At 37.3% G+C, this 20,127-nt stretch overlaps 1 protein-coding gene across 4 annotated transcripts in view; it reads right to left on the bottom strand.

Annotated features, from left to right (window-relative positions):
• Nucleotides 1-20,127, bottom strand: part of LOC124711147 (palmitoyltransferase app-like) — a 156,975-nt gene that overhangs the window by 35,369 nt on the left and 101,479 nt on the right. For all 4 annotated transcript variants that reach the window (XM_047241043.1, XM_047241044.1, XM_047241045.1 and 1 more), the window contains exon 8: nt 3,877-4,012. In XM_047241043.1, coding sequence (XP_047096999.1) covers nt 3,877-4,012 — 136 coding nt within the window. The remainder of the gene's footprint in view (nt 1-3,876; nt 4,013-20,127) is intronic.

The following is a 20,127-nucleotide window of genomic DNA, read 5'->3' as shown; positions in this document are numbered from 1 at the left end:
CACAGATTTTAGACTAAAACAACATTTTCACCAGCACATGTGGACTCTTTACCATAATGTTTTGGCTATGACTACATATTAAAACTGAGAACATTACAAAATGTACACAATTAAGGATGTGGGATCTGGGTACATTGAGAGAACCAGACATTGTCGAGAGTTTCAAAGAGATCATTGGACAACAATTGACTGAAACAAAGGAAGAAATGCAATGAAATACGAATGGGTAGCTTTGAGGGATGAAATTGTAAAGCCGGCACAGGTTCGACTTGCAGGAAAGAAAATGCTTTGTAGAAATCCTTAGATAACTTACCAGATAATGAACCTAACTGATGAAAGGAAAAAATATAAAAAGAAAACTGTTGAACTACAAAACTGCAAATCAGGAATGGCTAAACAAGAAATTCAAGGATGCACAAGCACACACAACTCGTGGAAAGATAGATCCTGCATATAAGAAAATTAAGGAAATTTCTGGAGAAAAGACATGAAGCTGTATGAATATCAGATGGCAAACCAGTACTAAGCAAAGAAGGGAAAGCTGACAGGGGGAAGGAATATATAGAAGGGCTATACAGGAGAAACATACTTGAGGACAATGAAGTACAAAGAGAGGAGGAAGTATATAAAGATGAGTTGGGAGATTTGATACTGCGAGGAGAATCTGACGGCATTGAAAGTCCTAAGTCAAAAGAAGGCCCCTGGAGTAGACAATTTTCCCTGAGATTTATTGAGGCCCTTGGGAGAGCAAGTCATGACAACAGCATTCCGCCTGATGTGCAAGATATATGAGTCAGGTGAAATACTCTCAGACTTAAAGAAGAATGCAATAATTACAATTCTATAGAAGGCAGGCACTTCTGTAGATTTTCTTTGAAATTCTGATGATGGCAGGTACAAAACACAGGAAGCCAAAGGTTATTTATAACTTGTAGCTGCTATCTGGTTTCTATACAAGAGTTGAAAGACGTGAAAATAAGCAGTAGTTCAGAAGGGAGTAAGACAGGCTTGTAGCCTATCCCAAATATTATTACTTCTGTACTTTGAGCAAGCGGTAAAAGAAACCACGAACAAATTCTGAGAGGAAATTAAGGTGCAGGAAGAAAAATTAAAATTTTAAAGTTTGTCAATGACACTGTAATTCTGTCAAAGACAGCAAAGGACTTGAATGAGCATTTGAATGGAATGGACAGTGACTTGAAAAGGGTTTACAAATTGATTATCAACTAAAGAACAACAAAGGTATTGGAATGTAGTCAAATTATATCAGGTGACGCTGGAAAAATCAGATTAGGAAATGACACGCTAAAAGTAGTAGATGAGTTTGGCTATTTGGGCAACAAAATAACTGACGATTGCCGAAAGCGAGGATATCAAGTGCAGACTGACTTTAACACAAAAAGCATTTCTGAAAAAGAGGGTCTGCTAACATTTAGAATAAATTTAAGTATTACGAAGACTTTTCTGTATGTATTTGTCTGGAGTATAGCCTTATACGGAATTGAAATGTGGACAGTATACAGTACAGACAGGAAGAGAACACAGGGTTCTGACATGTTATGCTACAGAAGAATGCTGAGTATTTGATACACAGGTCAGGTAACTAACGGTAGATACTGAATCAAACTGGGGGAAAAAAGAAATTCATGACAACTTGACTAAAAGAAGGGATTGGCCGATAGGACACATCCTAACGCGGGAGGGAATCATGAGGCAATAGTGAAAAGTGTGGGAGAAAACTGTAGAGGGAGACCAAGGGATGAATACAGGAAGCAGATTCAAATGGATGCAGATAGCAGCTGTTACTTGGAGAAGAGGAGGCTGGAGAGTGTGGAAAGCAGCATCAAACCAGTCTTGGGATAGAAGACTCCAAGAGCACCACAGTAGAGGACACAAAAGTTACTCTAGTCTTCCTACCAGCTGACAAAGTTTCTTGAATTACCTGAATGAACGTCAATAGCAACAAAGTTGTATTAATTTTTTTTTATGTGCCTCCAGGTATACGATTAGATGTAAATCATAAATACCAGATTATAAGATGAATGAATTACTATTCACAAAGTTCAAGTATTCCTGCTAATACAGTTTTTCCACTTCCTTAACCAATTACAGCTACTTGTGCCATCATTTTTTTCTGAATTATATGACAACCCAGCTGGATCATCATGAGAACCAGGATTTCACCTAAGAAATATCTACTTGGATAAAATTAGCTGAATATCACCTGAAATATTCCTGTTATGTCTAACAGGTGTTCCTGCAACAAGTAGTGTGTTTAATGAGCAGCCTGCAATATACATCTGTGGAAAATACGTGCTAGAAACTGCTAAATGGAGAGCACACGTTTTAACACTTTTACAGTTAGCTTCCAAGAAAATTTTATAATAATGTGATTTTTCTGAAAACACGATTTACACCTCAATTTCACCTTGGTGTGTGTGTGTGTGTGTGTGTGTGTGTGTGTGTGTGTGTTTTAGAGAGAGAGAGAGAGAGAGAGAGAGAGAGAGAGAGAGAGAGGAGGGGGGAGGGGGGAGGGGGTAGGGGGGGAGGGGGGAGGGGGAGAGGTGAAGAGGTGAAGGGTGTAAAAAATTTTCCCCTTCTCTTCCTCAAATGTTTCCTCCTCTGCAGAATAATACCAGCCAAAGGATTCAGTTCATTATTTAGCGAGAATTATGTGAAAAATTTACTGGGGAGATTTATGTGAGAATCTTATTGGAATATAGCAGATAAGAGTCAAATAGGTCAACCGTCCTTTGCTGTATTCCTCCAATGTGCTGTTCTTGTGATCTGCTTCTTCCCCGTTTCAACCAATGGTTTTGAAAACTTGAAAAATCCAATTATACAATCTGCAGACTACACCCTATCAATCATCACACAGGAACTGATATGCAGTAACTTTCACCTTTTCTATGGTGTAATTTTTGGACTAGAATGTGACAAACATTGTGATATTGTTGTTTATTATGTTTAATCAGAATGTGAGGATTCTTTACGTGAACTACTACAAATTAAAACTGAGTGGAAAAATATGATAAAGAAATAATGTTCTCATATGAAACATGCAGGAGAAAAATTAAGATGCATGTGAAGGGTACTGGATAACATTGCACTTGAAATAAGTTGCACGTAACATTATAAAAACCGTATTATTAAATTCATGACTTAACACACCAAAATTTTTCTGTGCAGGGACAGAGATACACATGCACATGAAAACACACACCCATCTGGTGTGTGTACACATTTATATTATGGAGATTGTGTGTGCAATGGATTACAGAGAAATAGTAACCATATCTGGAGAAAGCTTCTTTTTTGCAGTATTGGAAAAGTTGTACATACCGAGTGTTGAAAGTTATCCAAAAAGGTGAATTCTTCCACATATGAGTCTCACACAACCTTATCAGCCACTAAACACAAGACAGGAAAATAATTATAATAATTAAAAAGCTGAAATACTGATATCAGGTTCCTTCATCAGATGCAGCTATCACTGGAAATAAAGCATACCAGCATCTGTTATAACTAGGAATTTATGGGCAGTTTTCAAATATGTAGTAGCACTATTGAAGCACTCAACATAGTGGGACTAAATATCTCCATTTTCATCTTCAGAATCAGGTTCACTGACAATGACAGAAGAGTCAAGGGGCACGAGTCCCCCAAAGGCATCACCAAGAGCTACGAGATTGCTGAGGCCACGAAAACCTCCTGCTGAAACAACAGGTCCTCCGACCAGCGGACTGGCTTCACGTGGAGCGTGAGGGCCTCTCAGAGCAGGTCTACAGTGTCGAATGCGGCCCGTCAGCCTCTCCCCCCTTGTTTCATTTACTAAAGCTGAAGAGGCAGACACAACACTTCGTAATCTGTACGCACCGTGCAATGACGTTGCCAGAGTCGTGGTTGTACCACCACTCCCTCTGATGGCACTGGCTCCAGAAGGTGAAGTCACTAGATTTTGTGTAGAACCCAATGCGTCATTTGCGACACTTCCTGTCTGGCTAGCACCATTCTGAAATACCAAAGAAAATGTACTGATTATTGAAAAACAAAGTACTTTTACAACACTGAGTGTCAGGCATTTATTTGCATTTATTTCCTGCACAGTGCTGGTTTTTATTGTCTGCAGTGAAAGGTGATTATCCTTGCAATATTTTGACACAAAATAAGAAAAAAAGAAAAATTATCACTTTCTTATTCCAGAACTGAATCGAATTCTGTCTCTATTTAAAATATATAATCCATAAACAATGATAAGAATTTAAGATTTACTGGAGTACTCAGTTTTATCTCTAGAGAGCTCTTTTAAGTCTAGTTTATGGGAAAACTACTCATCTGGCACATATCCACAAGATAGGTCTCAGTCAAAATGACTCAAGAAGACTGCTTACATAGAAAATCAATTAGATAATTATGATAGAGCATGCCAGGCTTATAATATTCTCAGTAAATCAGAGTTTGGATTTTGAAAGAGTTGCTCTACTGAGAACGACACTTACATGTTAACTCATCAATCTTAGGTCTGCCATTGTTCCTCATATATATAAATTATCTTCTGTCCGAAGTACAACAAGCAGAATTAGTTGTTTTTGTGGATGACACTAGTATTGGAATCAATTCAAGCATACATACAGCAACAGACAGAATGGTAAACAATATTCTTAACAGTGTCATTGGTTTCTGTGAATGGCCTCATTCTCAATTTTAAAATGACACAACATACTCAGTCCTGCACATCTAGAGTTACTATACAAATGATAAGTGTAACTAATAAATATAGTGGGAACTTCAATTTTTTTAAATCATCTATGTTGATGAGAATATAAACTGGAAATAGCACATTTTGGAACTCCTAAAAGACCTTAATTCAGCCACATTTGCACTTAGAATCACTGCAAATCTTGGGGACAGACAAATCACTAGGTTATTTTGCATATTTTCATTCAATTATGTCTTATGGAATAATGTTCTGGGGTAACTCATCTACGAAAGAAAGTCTTCACTGTTAAAAAAGTGCTGAAAGAACAATATGTGGTGTTCACCCATGATCATCTTGTAGACACCTGTTTAAGGAGCTGGGAACTTTGACTACCACTTCACAGTATATTTATTCCCTCACGAAATAGTTGTAAATAATCCACTGCAATTCAAAAGAACAATGATGTACACAATTACAATATCAAAAGGAAAAATGAAATTCATTACTCCAAATTAATGCTGTTTTTAGCACAAAAAGGGGTTCACATAGCTGCAACACAAAGTGATCACTTCCTCAGTGATATAAAATGTTTGGTGGACAGCAAAGGAAAATTCAAAAACAAACCGAAAAAGTCTCTCTCTGATAACCCCTCCTATTCCACAGAAGAAGTTCTATTATTGTAATATGTAAAAGGGGTTGGGCAGGAATTACTAATCCACATCTGCATGTTCAATAATAATAATAATAATAATAATAATAATAACAACAAAAATGTTTATAGATGATCAGCATCTAGTCATATTTACGCATTAATCTGCAATGTAAGTGTGAAATGACTCATTCCGCATCATTATGATTTATGATACAAATGATACATGGAACATGAATGCAACTAACTAATTGTGTCCTGAAGAAGGCTTTATAATTGTGAAACCTGTGATACAAAATGTGTATTCTGATCAAAATATTAACAAAATCTGTTGGTGTGCATCTTATCTCGTGGAGATTCTGATGAAATAAAACCCACTTAATATTTTTTATAAATTCAGCAATATTTTGTTATGAGTGCAGCACTACAAAGACTGAATCTTTCATCAATACATTTTTAACATATACACCCATATCCATACTCTAAGTGACCATACAGTGCATGGCAGAGGATACCCTTTATCACAGCTAGTTATTTCCTCTCTTGTTCCACTTGCAAATGGAATGCGGGCACAGCAACTGTCTATATGCCTCCACATGAGTCCTAATTTCTCTTATCTTGTCTTTGGGGTCCTCACATGAAATGTACACAGGTAGCAGCAGAATCATTCTGCAGTCAGCCACAAATGTTGGTCTCTAAATTTCCTCAATGGTGTTTTGCAACAAGAGTGTCGCCTTCCCTCCAGAAATTCCTACTTGAGTTCATGAAGCATCTCCTTAATACTCATGTGTTGACTGAACCTACCAATAACTAAAGCATCAGCATGTCTCTGAAATGATTCGATGTCTTCCTTCAATCCGACATGCGGGGATTCCCAACACTTGAGCAGCACTTAAGAATGGGCCACACTGTGTTCTATACGTAGTTTCCTTTATAGATGAATGACACTTTCCTACAATTCTCCCACTAAACCAAAGTCAACCATTTTCCTTCTCTACTACCCAATTTATGTGCTCGTTCCATTTTGTATTGCTTTGAACATTACGCTATATATTTAATCAATGTGACTGTTTGAAGTAACACATCACTAGTATTTTTTTAAATGAACACACCGCCATTTAACTGTATTGTTGTTTATTTAATTATGACCCAGGTTTCGGCCTTTTACACCATTTTCAAATGATTGAGGTTACGTGACTGACATACAACGCAGAACATCAAGCTCAAAATTGGCCATAAATTAAGAAAAATAATTGCTCCCCACGAAATGCCAGCTGTAAATTCATCATCTTTTTATTAGAAACACTTGAGCAATACTTAAGAATGGGATGCACTGTGTTCTATACGTGGTTTCCTTTACAGATGAATGACCCTTTCTTAAGAGTCTCCCACTAAACCAAAGTCAACCATTTTCCTTCTCTATTACCGAACTTAAATTAACAAAAATAACTGCTCCCCATGAAATGCCAGATGTAAATTCATTATCTTTCTACAAGATCTTGTGGGGAGCGATTATTATTCTTAATTTATGGTCAATTATGAGCTTGATGTTCTGCACTTGTACGTCAATGATATGAACTCAATCACTTGAAAATGGCATACAAGGCCAAAACCTGGGTCGTAATTAAATAAACAATACAGTCAAATGGTGAGTTGTTCATTTAAAAATCATTGTATGACTGTTGCTCAGCAATACCAAAAACTGTTTACACCATTAGTACTGTACTCTAACATCAGAAGATTTTTTTCTCCTATTCACCTGCATTAACTTACATTTTTTTCTACATTTAGAGCAAACTGCTGTTAATCACACTAACTAGAAATATTGTCTAAGTCATTTTATATCTTTTTACAGTCATTCAATGACGACACCTTCCAATACAGCACAGCATCCTCAGAAACCAGCCCAGATTGCTGCTCACCCTGTCCATCAGATCATTTATGTATGTAGATAATAAGGGCAGTCCTTATCACACTTCCACGTGGCACCCTTGACGATATTCTTGCCTCTGATGGACACTCATTGTCAAGGATAACATATTGCGCTCTAATACATAAAACGTCTTCAAGCCACTCACATATCTAGGAACCTATTCTGTATGTTTGTACCTTGGTTACCAGTCTGCAGTGAGGCAACACGTCAAACACTTTCCAGAAATCTAGGAATATGGAATCTATCTGCTGCGATTCATCCAAGATGTTAGGCAAGAAAAGAGCGATTTAAGTAGGAGCAATACTTTTTAATCCCATACTGTTTAATGGGTAGAAGCTTTTCCATCTCAAGGAAATTTATTATATTTAAACTTAGAATATACCCACAAATTCTGCAACAAAGCAATGTTACTACACTGGTCTGTAATTTTATTCATCTGTTCCTCTATCCTTATAAATAGACCTCAATTGTATTTTCTTCCAGTTGCTTGGGACTTTGCACTGAGTGAGAGATTTATGATAAATATAAGTTAAATAAGGAGCCAATATCAAAGAGTGGAGCCAATATCAAAGAGTACTCACTTTAAGAACAAACTGGTATTCCATCTCGACCTGGAGACTTGTGTGTTTTTAACTCTTTCAACTGCTTCTCAATGCCAGGGATGTCAATTTGTATGACCCACATACAGGAGTCTGTATGACAGTAAAATGATGGCAAGCCTGTACAATCCTCCTGTATGAATGATTTTGTGAATGTGAAATTTAAGATTTCCACTTTCCTTTTGTCATCTCTATTGCCACACCAGACAAATCACATCACTGGATCGAAGCCTTTAACCGGCTTAATGATTTTATGCAGGACCAGAATTTTCTTGGGTTCTCAGCAAGATCTGTCCCTAATGTATGACAGTGGAAACTATGTTTTGTGCACTGATCTATTTGTGGACCCCAAGTGTCTACTGAAGTTTGCCTGTCAACACTTCTGTATTCTTTTCTGGACCAAAAGTGCAACAATCTCTGCCAGATAGTGTATTGCTCTACAGCATATTAGGTTTAAGTTCAAACACTTGTTCTGTGTCCCATTGTTTCCTGCAGATGCAAAAAAAAAAAAAAAAAAAAAAAAAAAAAAAAAAATCATGGTACAGTGTAACTTTGTTTTTACACTCCCAGAATTAACATTTACAATATTATTTTTATTGTTCCCGTCTAATTTCCTATGTACACAATGTTAATTTGCACCCAATTTTGGGTCAACATATTTATAATTTTCCCGCGATTTACACATTACGAAAAAATGTTCGTGGAGAAGAAAATGATGCTGGCATACTTTTGTCCGTCCAGAAGTGTTTACAAATGTTAGATGGTCAAGTTCTTGAAACCAGGGCACTCTACTCAACAGATCTGAACCACAGACATGTAAAATTTGGAACAATTTGTGCCTTATCTTTTGTGGCGGTGTTCGTAGCGACAAACAATTCGCTGTAGAAACGGCTTACGAAGTCACCGCCACACTTTTAATAGTGGGCCGACCGGTCCGCTGGAACAGTGAACAGAAAGATGAAAACCCAAACACTCTGATTAAATAAAAGTCGGTACTTATCTTTATTGACGAAGATACAGAAACACAGTAGTGAACTCCGTGTCTACAGAAATCTGTCTAGTTCGAGTCGGAGCGGCTAGGTCAGCGTCGGCTGATGACAAACAACAACTCTGCTGCGATGAACACACAACTGACTAGCAAGCACACAGTTCGGTGGCGAGTATACAACTGAGCGGCGAATACAGAACTGTCCTAGCGCTCGCGACTCCAGCGCTTTAAGAACCCAGAAGCCAGCGGTGGCGCGCGCAGACTTGCGGCGATTTCCTGTCTCGCTGGCGCTGCTTATGCGGACGGCGTCCGGACTTTGATGCTGCCAACCTTTTGGCAGCGGGCTCGGGTGGCATTACTGGCTAGGATATAACATTATCTCCTGCCGCTGCCAAGCCCTACTTGGCGTGGTGGCTGAGGGAGTTTTGTTTGAATAAAGACATTGTGACCAATCACATCCATTTCCAAACTGCACAAATGCAGTTTCGTGATTGTTGCCATCATTGTCACAACTTTGTCTAACCAAACCATATGCAGTGTAATTCAGCGTTTGGCCACTTGTAGCGCTAGTTGACAACATCATTAGCTTTGCGTTGCTCAAATACTTTTAGTTTAAACACAGCGGCAGTTACATATTTTTTTCATGCTGAGCAAAACATATTCCAGGAATTTATTCTTGTTGTCAAGTGTAGTATTTACATATGTATTTTTTGTGATGCTACACAAACAAACAATGTGAGTGATAGTTTGCATGTGTGTGGTTTTCCACATAAGTGAGGAGGCACAGTACCTGATAACCTTATAAAGATGACTACAGTGCAAGAGAAACAGAAAGACACATATTCAAACAGCACATAAAACATTTATGTACACATTTACACTTGACAATGAGGAAAAATTCTCGAAACGCGTTGTGCTAAACATGAAAAATATGTAACTAGTGCAGTACTTCATTATTTAAATAATGAATGATAGCTGCAGACTTTCAAAAATGTTGATTATGGCGTATGAAATTGAGTCAAACATTCCTACTTCCCAGACAGTTATCAGTTCCAGTTACATCAGCAGTTTATTAGATAATAAACCTTCATTAGATGGTAAACAAGTCTTTTAATGTCTGTTATGTATATATATCACAGATAAAGTGCATAAATCAAAGGGGTATCCTATACATAACTTCTATGGCTTAAAATGTTATTTCCCACATTCTACATTTACCCGCATTTTACACAATTTTTTTGAAGTTCCTTGAGAAGCGTAAAAGCGAGGTTTTACTGTATGACATATCATACCATACTGGAAGATAGCAGGTAAGAGTAACCTATAGCATCTTTTAATGTACTCCAGAAAATTAAATTATCGAATTTTGTATCTGATAATCCAGACTGGCTGGTGATTTGTGAATACCAAAGAGGGACACACGTAGTCCGAAAATGATTACTGTTGATGAAACACACCAACAATGATGCTAACAATATCTATCAAGACTTTACAGTACGAATGTCACCTGTCTTGTCATACAATCTTCTGACGAATTCTGTCTGAAACAATGTGTGCTTATGTCACAAATGTGAGCAGTAAAATTACTATGTGTTAGTTCACAACTAAATATCATATAAAATCCTCGGAGAGGTCTCAGCAAGTTATATCCCAGCGAACATGGCCTTTATATTATTTGCAGGCTTTCATACACATAAAAGCTTAAATGGAACAAGACAGTTATACAGAAACTGCAAGAGTTTCAGATAAACAATAATACGAAGATCCAGAATATATACCTTTATATTTATACTCTGCAACCCACTGTGAAATGCGAGATAGTGGATACTTCCAATTGTATCAGTTACGAGGGTTACTTCCCCTTCCATTCACATATGGAAAGAATGATTGCTTAACATCTTTGTGTGCAATATATAACCAGTCCAAACTTGTCTTTGCAATCCCTATGGGGGCAACACATTGAAGATATTAGTATATTCCTAGATTCCTCACTTAAAGCTGGTAGTTTTCACTCGATTGACTGCATCTATCTTTAAATGACTGCTAATTCAGTTTTTCCAGAATCCCCATGACTCTCTTCCATGGGTCAAACAAACCTGTGACCATTCATGCTGCCATTCTAGACATACGCTCAATATCACTTGTTAGTTCTATTTAGTATGGGACCCACACACTTGAGCATTATTCTAAATGTTGAATTAAACTGAACTATGCATAAATGTCTTGACAAGGATGTGTAAATACAATGAAAATTTGGTAAAAGAAACAAATGGGAACACTATTAGAATTTTAAAAAATAGAAATAATGTTGGATAGAAACTACATTTCATTAGTTAAGTTGGCAGATGGCTCAGTAACTAACACCAGAAAGAAAACTGAACAAACATTCCCAGATTTCTTCACTGTTGGTATTGTTCAAGAAATGAATCAGAAACAATTAGCAACGAATTTCATGATGTAGTACTAGAGAAATATGTAAAGCCACTTGAGGTATGAAGAAAGGAAAGATGGTGGGAGATGATGGTGCTTCAACAGAAAGATTAAAGCTAGAGGTACCCATACAAAGGCAACTTGCAAAATTAGTTTTGAGAGAAGACAATTGCACAAAACTGCAATATTTTATACTTATTCCACTTCACAGATAAAGGTACAGACAAAATGGAAGAAATAATCAGCCTCCTCTCCATAATGTACAAAATAGTCACTGAAACTGTCATCAATTACACAAAAAAAAAAAAAAAAAAAAAATAATTAGACTTTCAGCAGGCAAATGAATGAGTCGCCTCTAGAAGTGGATGAACCATCTGCAAGTAATGAAAGAAAGTACAGATCAGAGCTATGAATATGGATTACCATTTTGTCTGGGATTAATAGATTTTGAGAAAGCTATTGACTCAGTTTCAATAAAACCAGTGGTAAACATGGAGAAACAAGTATATTGAAGAATATAGATGTCACTGCTACAGATTCCAGTATACTCCATTACGATACAGAAAAATTCAAAACTGAAAGAGGAGTCAGGCAAGGAGATTCTATACCATTCAAACCATTCTCTACAGTCCAATGAAAGTTTCTCAGACCCTCAAGCTGGAAAAAAAGAAGCATTTTGCCGATGACCTTACACTGTTTGCTCCTAATGCAGATTAACTCCAGCAATAAATAGAAGAAATTCATAGAGCAATTTTTAAAGAATGCTTGCAAGTGAATTACAATAAAGCTAAAGTAATGTATCATTAACAAATCAAAAAGAAATTAGTACAAATTAACACTGAAGTCATACAACCAGTTAATGAGTTTTCATATTAAGGACAGCAAATGAAATGAACAGATGAATAAAAATGACGTAGAGGGCTTTTGATAAACCACATTTAAGGTTTTAAAACTATGCTTCAAATAAGTGTGAAAAGAAACATTCAGAAGTCATGTGTATTAGCAGATTGGACTTGTGCAATAAAACATGAATTTTAAATGTGAAAACCATTCATAAACTGTGGTCGACCAAATGAGTGATGGAGATCTGCATGTTTGGTTTACCAGGAGGTACTGGAAGCAAACAAATAGATAAGGAAACAGACTGGAATGGAAGAAGAAATTGTGGCTGTAATGAAACTGAAATGAAGGTGAGTGGCATATGTAGTCAAGCAAATAGATGGTAGAAGCACCAAGGTAGTTGTTTGCTGGAAACCAAGATATTAGAAAGGATTGAGATGATGATATAATGGAAGATGGGTAAATGATGATAGAAAACAGGGAACCCAACTTTTGTATGCATATACCTGAAGACTCTGCATGGGAAATCTAGAGGAGTATTTTATCAGACAGAGAAGGCTGAATGGAATATGATGATGCTGATGCTCATGCTTCTGCTGCTGCTGCTGCTTCTGCTGCTGTAGCCTAAGACGAAGAAGAAGAAGAAGAAGAAGAATATAATATTTGAAATCTTGAGTTCAGAATGAGGTCCTATACTGTGTGACAAATTTCACTAATAAGCTACCAGTAATCATGAAACAGGAATAGTTAGAGGGCATATGCAAAGCTGTAGAAGCACGCATAACTAGGTGAAAGATAGATGCCACTTTTAGGAAAACTAGAGGTATCTTTGGAGGAAAATTAGCGATACCTTTGGAGAAGACAGAAGCGGCTGTTTGAATATCAAGAGCTGAGATAACAGGCCAGTACCAAGCAAAGAAAGGAAAGTTGGAAGGAATATATAAAGGGTCTTTATAAGGAAAACAAACTTGAGAAAACTTACTGAAAGGGAACAGGAGGTAGGTGATGAGATGGATGATACGATGCTGCGATAAGAATTTAACAGAGTACTGGAAGACATAATGCTCCTGGAATAGATGACATTCCTTCAGAAACATTGAGATCCTCAGGAGCCTGTGATGCGACTGGTGAAATACCCTCAGACTTTAGGAAGAAGATAATAATTACAATTCCAAAGAACGCAGGTGTTGACAAGTGCGAATACTATTGAACCATCAATTATTAAGTCATGGTTGCAAAATATTGACATGAATTATTTACAGAAGACTGAAAAAACTGGTAGACGTCAATATCGCGGAAGATTAGTTTGGCTTCTGCAGAAATATAGGAAAATTACTCTGAAGGTAGCAGGGATCAAAGAGAGGGAGCAAAAGGTTGTCTAAATTTTGTACAGAAAACAAACTGCAGAGCTGAAAAGAAAGCCATAGTTGAAAAAGGGAGTGAGGCAAGGTTGCAACTCATCCCTCATATTATTCAATATGTACAGATTAGATTTTTTTTAGATTAGATTTACTTTCATTCCAATTGATCCGTAATGAGGAGGTCCTCCAGGATGTAGAACATGTCAGAAAAACAAATAATACATGACAAGTATTTACAACCAAAACAAATAAGCTTATGTACCTTCCACAGGTCCCAAGCGGAATGATCATCATTTTTTTAATGAACACTATATGAAAGAATCATTTTACAAACATACATAAGGTAATAGACATATAATAGAACAATATAACTACTACAATACTTATTTACAATGAACACATTACTGCGCTGAAATGGTGCAGAAGTTAAGATTGGGTGTGGCCGCTGGCACGTTATTGAAAATGTGTGTTCCTGCACACCTTTTTGTACAAGAGTAAGTGACTTTAAATCCTTGTGAGTATTATTCTTATTTCTAGTAATGATTCCATGAACTGAGTTGTTGGTTTGAAAAAGTGATATACTTTTAATGACAAATTTCATTAAGGAATAAATATTCCTAGTTCCCTAAACAGGCTTCTGCAGGGTGTTCTTGAGCTCACACCACATACAACTCTTATTGCATGTTTTTGTGTCCGGAAAACTTTAGCTTGACTTGATGAATTAGCCCAAAAAATAAGCCCATACGACATTATGGAATGAAAGTAAGCATAGTATGCCAGCTCTTTCATTTTTATATCCCCTATGTCTGACCATTCGCATTGCAAATAGAGATTTGTAAGACGCTTCAGCAGTTCTGTGGTTGCTCCTCCCAGTTGAATTTATTATCAAGCTGCAATCCCAAGAATTTAACACTGTCCACTTATTCTATCTGCTTGTCATCGTATGTTGGGCATATACTCGTGGGACACCACTTACAAGTTCTGAGCTGCATGTAGTGTGTTTTTTCAAAGTTTAGTGACAAAGAATTGGCTAGGAACCAGTAAATAATGTCAACAAATTCATTCATTCATTTCATTGTTGCCCTTATGGACAGTGTTTGAACTCGAAAATCACATGATGACACAATTTTCACTTCTTTCCTTTCTTCCTCTTCTCTTCCCAAAATCTCTTCATCCTTTGGCTGTGCTCCTGTTTCCTTTGCTCTGTCCATAATGTTCCTTTCTTCTTTCTCTCCTTTACAATAAATTTTGCACTCCTAACTTTGTTTCTGAAGTATTTCCTGTCTCCTATCATTTGCCTGTTGATCCCTATCTGCCTTAAGTCTTCGTCTATTTCATGATACCAATTTGTTTTCTTGCTTGAGCTGTTTACTACATCAAAAATTTTCTTTGTAAGTCAGTTGTTGTCCATTCTCTGTATGTGCCCAAGAAAGTTAATCTGCGTTTTCTGATCGCGTCTGTTAGTCTGTCAGTGTGCTGGTACAGCTCTTTGGTAGGTCGCTTCATCCATATGCCATCTCTGTGAATTGGTCCAAATATTTTTCTGAGAATTTTGCGTTCTATTTTTTCTGTGTCTATGATGCCTGATGCTCCAATTGTGGTTGTTTCTGACGCGTACAATGCTTCTGGTAATACAACTGTTTTGTAGTGCCTAAGTTTGGCCTGCCTCGATATGCTTTTCTTATTATAATGTGACCATGTGAGTTTGTATGCCTTCTGGAGTTCCTTCGTTCGTTCCATGTTAGCCGCCTTGTTTGATCCTCCCATTTGTATGTACTCCCCTAAATACTTAAATTTTTCGACTCTTTCTACGGATCCATATACCGTATGCATGGTGTGTACATTGTTGGTCTGTCGTTCCATATATTGTGTCTTCTCGTAAGATACCTGCAGACCTGTTTTGGCAGCTATTTCATGCAAGCATTCCAGTGCTTCCTTTGCCTCCTGTGTATTATTGCTGAGTATGGCTATATCATCTGCAAATGCCAGACATTTTATGATTGTTTTGGTTTCACGTGTTCTTCCCAGCTGTATTCCTTTAACTTGTTCCTCCCACTGCTTGATAATTTTGTCTAACATCATGTTGAACAGGATTGGTGAGAGCCCGTCTCCTTGTCGGACACCTGTGTGTATGTGGAAGGGTTCCGAAATTTCTCCCATGAACTTAATCTTGGAGGTAGTGTCTGTAAGCGTCTGTTGTATAAGTACCCTGGTTTTTCTGTCGATACCATATTCTTCCAGTACGTCAAAGAGTGTCTGTCTGTCTATGGGATCATATGCTTTTTTAAAGTCCACAAAGGTAACTACAGTGTTTCTTGCCTGTCTGACTTTCAAAAGTGTTCTCAAGTTCCAGATCTGTTCGATGCATGATCTCTCTTTTCTGAAGCCTGCCTGGTATTCCCCAATTTGCAGATCTGCTTGTGGTTCTAGTCTGTTTAATAGCACCTTAGAGAAAATTTTGTATGTAACTGGTACTAGCGAAATGCCTCTGTAATTGTTTGGATCTGACTTATCACCCTTTTTATGTAACGGATGGATCAATGCACAACAATCAATGTCAACAAATATTTTATTAGCCGATCTTTCTAAGACTACGCCTGATTTGCTATTTATTGCAATGTTTCTATCATCAGCAAACAATAAAAACTTGGCATCTGGTAATGTTACTGATGAAAGGTCATTGATATACACAAGAAAAAGTATGGGACCTTGTGGGACCCCGCATGTAATTAGTTCCCAGTTGGATGATGCCTGATAGCTTGATTCATGTCTCTTTCCTAATAACACCCTTTGTTTCCTGTCAGAGATATAAGATTTGAACCATTTTGTAGCATTTCCTGTTACACCATAATATTGTGATTTACACAATCAAATGCATTTGACAGATCACAAAATATACTAGCTGCCTGCAATTTTTTGTCTAATGAATTAAGTACATTTTCACTGTAAGTGAAGATGGCCTTCTTAGTATCAGAACCCTTTAGAAATCCAAACTGTGACTTTGACAGCATGTTACTCATGATAAGATGGTTATAAAGCCAACTGTACATTACCTTTTCTAAAATTTTTGAGAATGCTGGCAAAAATGAAATTGGGTGGAAATTTGATGCTATTTCTTTACCTCCCTTCTTAAACAATGGCTTAACTTCAGCATATTTCACCCATCCAGGAAATATTCCACTGATAAACAACTGGTTACACAGATAGCTTAATATGTTACTTAAGTTAGAATCACATTCTTTAATTAACTTTGGTAATATTTCATCATACCCACTAGATGTTTTTGATTTTAAAGATTTTATGATGGACATTACTTCTGCTGGGATAGTGGGGGTCAAATTCATATTATGGAAGTTTCTTGAAATGTCTGGTCTGAGGTATTCCATAGCAGCATCTACAGAACATGACAATCCCATCTATTCAGTAACAGTTATAAAATGTTTGTTAAAAAGTTCTGCAACACTATACATATCTGTCACCAATGTATCATTTACTCTTAATGCTATTTGTCCCTCTTCATGTCTGGTTCTACCGGTCTCCTCCTTCACTATATCCCTTACTGTCTTCATTTTGTTATCTGATATGACTATCTTTTCCTTGTAATATATTTGCTTTGATAACTGTATTACAGTCTTTAATATTTTGCAGTATTTCTTGCAATGTGCTATAGCATCAACATCAGAACTGTTTCAGATTGACAGATACAGTTTTCTTTTTGTTTTACAAGATACTGTGGTGTCACCGCCAGAGACCACACTCGCTAGGTGGTAGCCTTTAAATCGGCCGCGGTCCGTTAGTATACGTCGGACCCGCGTGTCGCCACTATCAGTGATTGCAGACCGAGCGCCGCCACACGGCAGGTCTAGAGAGACTTCCTAGCACTCGCCCCAGTTGTACAGCCGACTTTGCTAGCGATGGTTCACTGACAAATTACGCTCTCAATTGCCGAGACGATAGTTAGCATACCCTTCAGCTACGTCATTTGCTACGACCTAGCAAGGCGTCACTATCATTTGCTATTTATCTTGTGATGCATGTACCGTCAAGAGCGATGTTCACCAATTATGGATTAAAGTTAAGTATTCCAATAGATACGTACTATTTTTGCTAGTCTCATATCCCTGACCTGTTCCAGACCTCACGCCAGCCTGCGTGAGCTTAAACGCGTGCCTTTCGGCTTCCTGTCATAGTGGATTGGCTGTCTTGCCAGTCCACAACAGATACCTCTATTCCTTGAGTAATCCATGGCTTTTTTGTAGACTTTGCTCTAACCTTGGTTAGTTTGGGGGAAAACAGTGTTCAAATAAGGTAATCACTTTATTCACAAAAATGTTATATTTTTCATTCATGCCATGAGCACTGTAAACATCACTCCACTGAATGTCTCTGAGGAGTGTCCTAAAATAATCCATTTTTGGCTTATTGATTACCCTCTTGAGCTCAGATTTAACAGATTTTATACCCCGCTCAGTATTAATATTTAACAGAAGGAACTGCATGTCATGATCTGAGAGGCCATTGACTACTGGTTCTGTAATACAATTTTGTTCATTGGACTTTTCTATAAAGATGTTGGCTGTTTGTGAGCAACTGGCTACTCTAGTGGGGAACTTTACAGTGGGAATTAGGTTGGATGATAGTGTTACTAACTCAAATAAGTTCTTACTGGGAGAGTGTTTAAGGAAATCTACATTGAAGTCACCAGCAACCACTATCTCTGTTTTTGGTTGTTAAATGGGCCAGTACAGCTTCAAGGTGGTTTACGAACAGATTGAAGTTACCTGCAGGTGTTTGATATACACTTAATATTATGAAGAATTTTTTGTGAAATTTTACTTCTATTGCACTTGCTTCCAAATGCTGTTCTAGGCAAAATTTATGAATGTCTATTTTCTTAAATTTATGATAGTCCCTTATGAATGTGGCAACTCCTCCTTTCTACATTTCTGCTCTACAAAAGTGAGATGCTAGCCTAAATCCTGTAACAATTAAAAGTTCTGTACCAGTGATGATGTTCAGAGAGGCAGATTATGTCACCTGGATTTGAGGACTCTAATTCATCTATGCAGATAATTAATTCATTAATTTTATTTCTCAGTCCTCAAATATTTTGATGCAATAAAGATAGCTGACATTTCACATTGACTAAATTAAAATTGGGTATAGTTGAAATTTCTAATGACTACTGAAAATACTTAACAAACAGCTGTTTATGCTGATGTAATAAGATAGAATTATATTTCTTGGTTTCTTTCTCAAACTGAAGGTTTGTCTCAAGCCTAACCTCTCTTAAGACTTTGTTTCTTTCTCTCCTCCCTACCCTACAAAAGGTCTTTTCTGAACCCTAAAACCACTGGTATTTTATCACTCATGACAGTGCCTCCCCCCTTTAACTTTCCTGCTATTTTCCCAACCAATTTACCCTTCCTTTTCCTGTTAAGGTGAATACCATGCCTAGTATAATCCCACCTGAGCAGGCAGAAAGGAATCCAAGGAGAAATTATGAAATGGGATTAAAAGTTCAGGAAGAAGATATGAAAATGTTAAGCTTTGCCAATGACTGTCATTCTGTCAGAGATGGAAAAGGAATATACTGGAAGAACACATGAATGGAATGGATAGTATCTAGAAAAGACATTATAAGATGAACATCAACAAAAGTACAACAATGGCAATGGATTGTGATCAAATTATATCAAGTAGTAACGATAACAGAAAAAATATTGAATTTAATTGATGAAAGGAGAAATATAAAAATGCAGTAAATGAAGCAGGCAAAAAGGAATACAAACGTCTCAAAAATGAGATCGACAGGAAGTGCAAAATGGCTAAGCAGGGATGGCTGGAGGACAAATGTAAGGATGTAGAGGCTTATCTCACTAGGGGTAAGATAGATACTGCTTACAGGAAAATTAAAGAGACCTTTGGAGAAAGGAGAACCACTTGCATGAATATCAAGGGCTTTGATGGAAACCCAGTTCTAAGCAAAGCAGAAAGGTGGAAGGAGTATATAGAGGGTCTATACAAGGGCGACGTACTTGAGGACAACATTATGGAAATGGGCACTGGAAGACCTGAGTCAAAACAAAGCCCCACGAGTAGACAACATTCCATTAGAACTACTGACAGCCTTGGGAGCACCAGTCCTGACAAAACTCTACCATCTGGTGAGCAAGATGTATGAGACAGGCGAAATACCCTCAGACTTCAAGAAGAATATAGTAACTCCAATCCCAAAGAAAGCAGGTGTTGACAGATGTGAAAATTACCGAACTATCAGTTTAATAAGTCAAAGCTGCAAAATACTAATGCGAATTCTTTACAGACGATTGGAAAAACTGATAGAAGCCAACCTCAGGGAAGATCATATTTGGATTCCGTAGAAATGTTGGAACACGTGAGTCAATACTGACCCTACGACTTATCTTAGAAAATAGACTAAGAAAAGGCAAACCTACGTTTATAGCATTTGACAATGTTGACTGGAATACTCTCTTTCAAATTCTGAAGGTGGCAGGGGTAAAATACAGGGAGCGAAAGGCAATTTACAATTTGTACAGAAAGCAGATGGCAGTTATAAGAGTCGAGGGGTATGAAAGGAAAGCAGCGGTTGGGAAGGGGGTGAGAC

This window comes from Schistocerca piceifrons, chromosome 8, assembly GCF_021461385.2.
Source record: "Schistocerca piceifrons isolate TAMUIC-IGC-003096 chromosome 8, iqSchPice1.1, whole genome shotgun sequence".
NCBI lineage: Eukaryota > Metazoa > Arthropoda > Insecta > Orthoptera > Acrididae > Schistocerca > Schistocerca piceifrons.
Note: the sequence above shows the minus strand (reverse complement) of the source record. Positions and strands in the feature narration are given on the sequence as shown.